The 8,867-nt window shown below is 35.8% G+C and overlaps 1 protein-coding gene across 1 annotated transcript in view; it reads right to left on the reverse strand.

Moving 5' to 3' along the window:
• The window catches only part of CCDC171 (coiled-coil domain containing 171), a 287,055-nt gene that overhangs the window by 242,320 nt on the left and 35,868 nt on the right, over positions 1-8,867 (reverse strand). The window contains exon 8 of the mRNA XM_029919663.1: positions 3,414-3,560. Within this exon, the coding sequence (XP_029775523.1) occupies positions 3,414-3,560 (147 nt within the window). The remainder of the gene's footprint in view (positions 1-3,413; positions 3,561-8,867) is intronic.

The raw sequence follows: 8,867 nt of genomic DNA on the forward strand, positions 1-8,867 counted from the left end.
TTGCCAGTTACACTAAATACAGTATATGACAAGAGTTTATTAGTACTATACTGCAGTCAACATCCGTGCGAGCATACGCAAAGGCCCCCACGCAGAAGAGATTCCATTGAGCCAATAGACAGCAGTGATCCCATCAGTGAGAGTGGAAGTCATTCTACACAACAACCCTCCTCTCTCTTGTCTCCCTCACACCAGCCACGAATGTTTTCAAAGATAAGTGTAGGTTAATTTATTTCTCTTTATATTTTGTATTTTCTTTATTATTTTGTAATATATAACAGTACTGTAATCATTTTTACATGAATATTTTTGAGCTGTGAAATAAATCATCTGAGTTTCCATTCTTTCTTATGGGGAAATTCGCTTTGATATACAAGTGCTTCAGATTACAAGCATGTTTCCAGAACAAATTATGCTCACAAGCCAAGGTTTTACTGTATATGACTTTAATTTTTCATAGCCAAAGCTATAGATCTATTCACGATTTTGTTCCTCTGCTTTTAGGATTAGTAGTAAGTCATTCTGCACTCAGAGAGCAAAAGAACTTAAATTTTCTTCTTAGTTTATCAATTTTTAATATTTTATCCTTTCTTAATCCAGTTGGAACTTATTTTAGAATATAATGTAAGATGGGAATCTAATTTTATTTTGTCACAAATAGTTAACCAATTGTTTCAATATGACCCACTGAATAATCTTTCCTATCCTCACTGATTAAAAATGGTATCTTAAGACACTAGATTTTATATATATTCAACAAGTCTACTATTGGCTTTTCCATTCTGTGCCATTGAAAGTCTGCTCTTAGAGTTAGCATACTTTTTGGCCACTTTCTTTTCCCCTTCTTTTGGTAAAAGACCCCTAATTTTCTTTATAAAAATTTCTTTTGGGGGCTTTAATTTTTTAAATGTTTTTATTATTTTTTTAATGTTTTTAATGTTCATTATTTTGAGAGAGAGAGAGAGAGAGAGAGAGAGAGACAAGAGTGCAAGTGGGGGAGGGGCAGAGAGACAGGAAGACACCAATCAGGCTCTAGGCTCTGAGTTGTCAGCACAGAGCCTAATGTGGGACTTGAATTCATGAACTGCAAGATCATGACCTGAGCCAAAGTCCATGCTTAACTGACAGAGCGCTCTATGGCTTTAATTTTTTTTTAAGTTTATTTATTTTGAGAGAGACAGAGAGAGAGAGAGAGAGAGAGAGACAGATCCAAGTGGGGGGAGAGGCAGAGAGAGAGGGGGGGGAGGGAAGAGAGAGGAAGAGAAAGAGAGAGAGAGAGAGAGACCCAAGCAGGCTCTGTGATATCAATGCAGAGCCCAACACAGGGCTCAAACCTACGAACCACAAGATCATGACCTGAGCCAAAACCAAGAGTCAGACGCTTAACTGACTGAATGACCCAGGTACCCCTGGCCTTTATTTTTAGTAGAACTGAGAAAGATTTATTTGGAGCAAACAACCTCTTTCTATCAAATAGTTTCTCTCTGGGATTTGAATCCTAAATAAAGGTACAAAAGGAATGATACCAAATTGTTATTGGTAAATAAAATGAAAATTGTGGATACTAATTTATCCCAATTTCATCCATCATTTCTGTTCCCAAGCCTTGTGGAAATACTCCGGGATTTATTTCAGAGCCTAACTCCCCAGGTTTCATCCTAATTCTGTGATACGATTCCCATATTCTTCACTGAATTCCCTATTTAAGCTAACCAAAATTGGTTTCTATTGCATGCAACCAAAAAACCACAACCGATACATTACTAAAGCTTTATAATATGTATTAACGTCTGAAATAGTAGGCCCCCCACTCATCACTCTTATTGAAATGCTGTAGAGACTCTCGGGTAGCTCTTTAGTCTTCAACATGAATTTCTGAATCTGTCTTCCCAAAATAATTCTACTGAATTTTTCATTGGAACTGTTTTAACCCATAATATAATCTAGGGAGGATTTATATTGTTATAGTGTTGAGTGTCCCCAAAATGTCTCACCATTTTCTCTAAGATTCTCAGTTAAATTTTATAACTTTTAAGTTGCTTGTAGTTGATTATACTCCTATCTTTTTCACTGTAAAGAAAACTTTTTAAATATTTTAAATATTTTATTCTCTGATTATTGCTGCTATGTAAGAATGCAAATACAATTGTTACATATTATTTCCTTTCTGGTCTCCTTACTGGAAGTTCTTACTGGCGTTAATCATTTTAAACTTGATTTTCTTGATTATTTAGGTATAAGTATATCATCTGAAAACAGTAAATTGCCACACCTCTTTCTTTCCCACAACAATAATTCTTATTGTTGTTCTTCCATCATATACTTATTTGGCTAAAACTTCCAGAACAAGGTTAAATGACAGCAGTGAGTTTAACCAGAACATCTCTAGCATCTTATCACTGAATTCTCTTCATAAATGTTTTTTTACCTAATAATAATTATAAATTATGTTTAAAACAAAACTTCCTTATCTATTGAAATATTTAATTTCCCACAAACAAAAGGAAATTTTAAAAAGAAGAATGGACACACAGATTTCTCTAAAAATTAATTAAATGGATCATCAGTATCATTCTCTCATAAAAATCACATTTTTCATTTGTAAATTTATGCTTCTTTCCCATCTAAGGCTTACCCACAAAACCATGCAGCTAGTCAAACTACAAAATTAGAATTTAGTATTATGTGTGCAAAATCCTTTCCAATGTTGCTTCCTCAACCTTATATTTAAAAAAACTTTTTTTTATGTTTTTTATTATTTTTGAGAGAGAGAGAGACAGCATGAGCAGGGAACGGACAGAGAGGGTGACACAAGATCCAAAGTCAGGCTCCAGGCTTCAAGCTGTCGGCACAGAGTCCGACGCAGGGCTCAAACTCACAAACCGTTGAGATCATGACCTGAGCTGAAGCCGGACGCTTAAGCGACTGAGCCACACAGGTGCCCTCAACCTTGTGTTTTAAATATTTACCCTCAAATTTTCCAAATATTCCACAAGAATTGTTAAAAATGGATAGTTTTTACGAAATAGGGGTAAAATATATTTTACTCAGATACAAAGTTTTCAAAGAATCCAAATATTCAATATAAATAAACGTTGAAAAAATTAGTTTTATATTTTATTACAGAGTAGAACTTTCTCTGACCTTCTATTACTGACCAGATAACATAAATATGTTTGTTTGTTTTTCATTTTTATTTTAGAGAGAGAGAGAGCACATGAGCAGGGGAGGGGAGCAGAGGGAGAGAGGGAATCTTAAGAAGGCTCCACACTCAGCACAGAGCCTGATGCAGGGCTTGATCCCATGATCCTAGGATCATGACCTGAACTAAAATCAAGAGTCGTACACCCTACCAACCGAGCTACCCAGGTGTCCCGACGCATATATGGTTTAAAAGAATGAGGGAAATATACCTCAAACTCTTTTCTAAGGCGTTCTTCTCGTTGAGTGCTAAATTCGAGCTCACTCGTTTGTCGCCGTAAAAGGTCAGAGCAGTCCATGTGTTCAGCTTCTAACTTCTCTACCTTCTTTTGCATAGTTTGTACAGCATTATCTTGCTCCTGGAAAAAAATTAATTTAAGTTTACAAGTCAACAATGACCAAAATTTATTTATTTATTTATTTTACTTTTATTTTTGGTCTTTATTTTGAGAGAGAGAGAGAGAGAGAGAGAGAGAGAGAGAGAGAGGGAGGAGACACAGAATCTGAAGCAGGCTCTAGGCTCACAGAGCCTGATATGGGGCTAGAACCCATGGACTGTGAGACATTGACCTGAGCCAAAGTCAGATGCTTAACCGACTGAGCCACCCAGGTGCCCCAGACAAAAATTTACTTTTTAGAAAACTAACTAACAGATTTAGTAACTAAATCTGTGCTTCAACCACAACAGGTTAATTTATACAGTAGACCCTTGAACAACATGAGGGTTAGGGACACTGACCCATGAACAGTCGAAAAATCTGTGTATGAATTTGACTCTGCAAAAACCTAAGTACCAATAGTAGACTGTAGTCTACTATAGCCTTACTAATAACACAGTCAATTACTCATATTTTGTATATTATATGTATTATATACTGTGTTCTTAAAATACCTAATTTTTTAATTTTTTCAGTATTTCTAAGCGACACAGTTCATCTCTAAGTTTTTTCAAATTGTCCAAAACCTCCAAAAACTTTTCCAACATATTGAAAAAAATCCTCATGTAAGTGGACCCATAAAGTTCAAAGATCCATGTTTTTCAAGGATCTTATAGACACTTCCCCTTATAGGCCAGCGAGGTCTAGATATTCCAGCAATGTTTCAGAATATATACATGCTCAAAAGACACTACTGGAATTTTGCAATTTTAAACATCTGATGAATACATGCTATAGTTGAAAATGTGTACAGCTCTCTATAATGCTATATGAGTTCAACTGACCTCTGAGGCGATCTACATAATGCTGTAGTCCAATCGCCATGTATGTTTTCCCCCTCAGTAAAATTTTAAAATATTTTGTAATGCAAATGTACATTGCCCCTTTGTGTGATAAGAAATGATTAGCTTGAATGCCTAATAATGACTCTTGAGAGATTTTTACGTGAGCTCATGATATTTAACTATGGTTAGAGCTCTTAAAGTTGCATCCACTAGGTGGCTGTGTTTCATTTCCTTCAGCTTTCAAGTTTTCAACTCTGCTGTATTATTGAAAGAAAGATAACATCAGGTAGTCTTCTACTTAAATCTCTCCATCTCCTTTTCCAACTAAACTCAGAAATCAGAGAGAGGTGAATTTTATGAGAGTTCAAATATAAAGTAACACACTTATCAAAGGTATTTTCCACAATAACACATCTAGATTCATCATTCCCACTGAAGTCTCTGACAAAGGCTTCTCTCCCACTCCCCCTCCCCCCTCCACCAGCACAATCTTATTCAGGGACAGCCACAAGTGTATGTTATTATGGTTTCAAGTATTACTGGCCACTCAGAGGGTGTCATCAGAGTCTGAGCAAAAATGCCACAAGCATCAAATACAATTCTCTATAAAAGATTCTAATTTGGAAAGCACCCAGCAGTACAGTCCACAGTCAAAGGATGAAGAACAAAATGTAATTTAGTTCTTCTTTCCACATCCCCTCATTCCTGAGATTACTACTCTGTAGCCAACTACAACTACACATGAACTCTTAAGAATTATTTTCTTCAGGTAATGGAAACATCTTCATGTACAGAAGTTCATCTACCTATATACTGTCAATCCTTAAACCATAGCAGATAAGAGCAAAGCTGGATACCAGAGCAAAAGTGTGCCAGAACAGCCTGCAACCAGCAGACAGCACTGGTAGTTCTGAACGACACTCTGGATGGATTCAGGAATGGGTCTATATAGAGCCATGTGTAATCTAATTTCATCATAACAGTACCTTCACATACGATAGTACTTCAAAGACCATTAAGCACTATACAAGCATGAGATACTATTATTATTCAGTAAGATAGGTCGCCCTCCTTCAGCATTAATCCAAATTCACTGTTAAATCATATGCCCTCTTGAATGACACACAATCTCTAACTTTCTAGCATCCAGACAAAGTATTATGTGTATTTTTAAATGAATAAACAACCATTTACAAGGTTAATCACAAAGTAAACCAATTAATTTGAAATAAAAACAACATCAAGTCTATAACCAAAAATGCTTATATACCAGTTGATGGCAATTATTTCAAACAATATTTATTAAATAAAGCAAAGAAACTAAAGTATTCAGGAAGTCTCATGAAATTTATTTATGAGAAAATATGGCTTGTGATTCCCATCCTGATAAATAGTACAGAATGCCAAAATGCCATTATTTCATTACACTGAACAAAAAGCATGTCCATCATTCCATGACAGTTTCAATTTAATCCTATAAAAAAGAACAACTGGAAAATCAATGACAGATCAGTTAGAGCTTATTATATTTATTGGTGAAATTTTAACTTTATGATACTTGACCTATATAAAAGGTTACATATGGTAAAATAGCTTTTAAATAAAAGCCTTTCAAGGTGTAGATGAAATTCTGACCTAACAATCAGTTTTAATGCAGAGATCAAATAGTCACTAATGTTATGTGACAATAACTGTATGTTCTTGGATATGGATATAAAAACATACACACAGTTTTCATTTTAAAAACTGCTTTCTTCATATAGTATAGATTGTATAGGAATTCAATTTACATAATCAAAAAACTTATACTACACATTTAAAGAATTACTTAATTTACAAATACATTGATTAATTTTCCAAATTAAACTCACTAGGCATTTATTGCACAATTGCTTTTTATATCTCTTATATTTTGCTGCATTGAGTTGGCTAATATTTTATATAACATTTTTGTATGTATATTCATTCATGAGATTGGCTATAATTATCTTTTCTTGTATCTCTGTCAATTTAGTATCAAGATTTATCAGTTTTGGGGGGGTGCCTGGCTGGCTCAACCAGTAGAGCATGTGACTCTTGACCTCAGGGTCATGAGTTCAAGCCCCACATTGGGCATGGAGCCTACATTTAAAAAATGGGGGGCATCTGGGTGGCTCAGTTGGTTGAGTTCTGACTCTTGATTTCAGCTCAGGTCATGATCCCAAGGATCAAGTCCTGCATCAGGCTCTGTGCTAAGCATGGAGCCCGCTTGAGATTCTCTCTCTCTCCCTCTGCCTCTTTCTCCTGCTCACATGCGCACTATTTCTCTCTCTCTCTCTGAAAAATAATAAATTGGAGCACCTGGGTGGCTCAGTCGGTTAAGCATCTGACTTGGCTCAGGTCACGATCTCCGGTTCGTGGGTTCGAGCCCTATGTCGGGCTCTGTGTTGAATGCTCGCTCAGAGCCTGGAGCCTGCTTCGGATTCTGTGTTTCCCTCTCTCTCTCTGCCCCTCCCCTACTCATGCTCTGTTTCTCTCTGTCTCAATAATAAACATTAAAAATTTAATAATAATAATTATTTTTGCTTACTGGTGAAGCAATATGGCCTGGAATTTTGACATTGATTCTATCAGGTCTCCTACTTTCTACCTCTTGTTAAGTTAGTTGGGGCAGGTAGGAGAATTCTATACGTATTCATTCCAAGTACCAGCCAGGCAACCGTACAGTGACGATCATAGTTCAAAGAGCAAACACAAACACTCAGAGCATCTAATAAGCTCTTTTGTCCCCAACTCTTAAAAATAAGAAAAAGTGATACTTGGGGGGGAAATACCAACAGAAAAGATGAAATCTAAATCAAGTAGAAAGGGAAAAACAACCTGAGAAAAACACATATAAAGAGGATAAAACTTGACAATATCTTCAGAGAACAGAAATTCTTTCCTCCATAACAGCAGCAAGAACACGGGAAAGAAATGCCAAAATTGAATTTTTCATAACTGGAAATTAACCATAGGTTTGCAATAATCTTATAAACACCTATTTAAGAAAATCAGTAGAATCTCTGTAAGAATGGCAAGCTTTGGGCACCTGGGGAGCTCAGTTGGTTGAGTGCCCAACTCTCGATTTCAGCTCATGTCATGATTTCACAGTCATGGGATCGAGCCCCACATCAGGCTCTGTGCTCAGAGCCAGCTTCAGATTCTCTTTCCCTCACTCTCTGCTCCTCCCCACCACACTCTCCCTCTCTCTCTCAAAGTAAAGAAACATTAAAAAACAAAAAACAGTCTTAAATAAGATAACAACTTATTGCTCATCTATTTTTAATTCTGAAACAACTATGACAAACACATGATCTAAATGGTAAATATTTGTTATATCAATGGTATTGGTAGGTTATATCAGGTACTGATTATATTAATTCCTGTTATTTTTTGTATGTTCAAATATTTGTTTTAAGTTTATGGTGTTCTCAACAGAATCCAAGTCTAGGATACATTGTAACATACAAGAAAATTCCAAAAGAGCTATAAAATAGTCCATGCATTTATATGTCAAGATTAATTTGTCTCCTTTCAAATAAACTTTTAAAAATTTGGTCACAGACTTTCTTCTCTTTTTTTTTTTTTTAATTTTTTTTTAATGTTTTTAATTTATTTTTGATATGAGAGAGACAGAGCATGAGAAGGGGAGGGTTAGAGAGAGAGGGAGACACAGAACTGGAAGCAGGCTCCAGGCTCTGAGCTAGCTGTCAGCACAGAGCCTGATGCGGGGCTCGAACCCACGAATGTGAGGTCTGACCTGAGCCAAAGTCGGAGGCTTAACCAACTGAGCCACCCAGGCGCCCCCTTTATTTTCTAATAAAACAAAAAGCTACCTGGATCCTTACAGTGAAAAAGTAAATGTGATATGTTTGGGTGTGTGTGTGTAACCAAATCATACTAAGGACAATGGAAATTGACAGTTTTTCTTTCTTCCACTAGAGGGAGATGTTGAACTTAAAATGTTTTAAAATGAGGCTTATTTTTTAACTGACATTTACCATCCCAGGAAACGACATTGTGCTATTAGAAAATAAACTTGCTTTCTTTCCACATCTTTTAGAAACGTAGCCCAGAAAGTATAATTTTTGTATGTACTCATATAAACATTTCTCAGACTCCAAAATATGGCTTCCAGTCTGAATTATGAGTATAGTTAGAAATGTATCAGAGAAAAAGAAGAAACTTATCAGAGCTTAAAGTACCCCTCTTTCTTACCTTATGAAATATATCAGTTTAGCTAGTTACCATGTTAATCTAGTAATGCTTATCTTCTGAAAGACCCAGAACAAGCTGTTCTTCCCTAAATTCCCAAGGCCAGCACAGTTCTACACTCAGAAATAATGTCTGTAGCCATAGAGTATAAAATGGTACTAAGTTTGTATATGCTTATAAAAATTTACATCCATAAACTCGCAGACCA

This window comes from Suricata suricatta, chromosome 13 (assembly GCF_006229205.1).
Source record: "Suricata suricatta isolate VVHF042 chromosome 13, meerkat_22Aug2017_6uvM2_HiC, whole genome shotgun sequence".
In the NCBI taxonomy this organism is placed as follows: Eukaryota; Metazoa; Chordata; class Mammalia; order Carnivora; family Herpestidae; genus Suricata; species Suricata suricatta.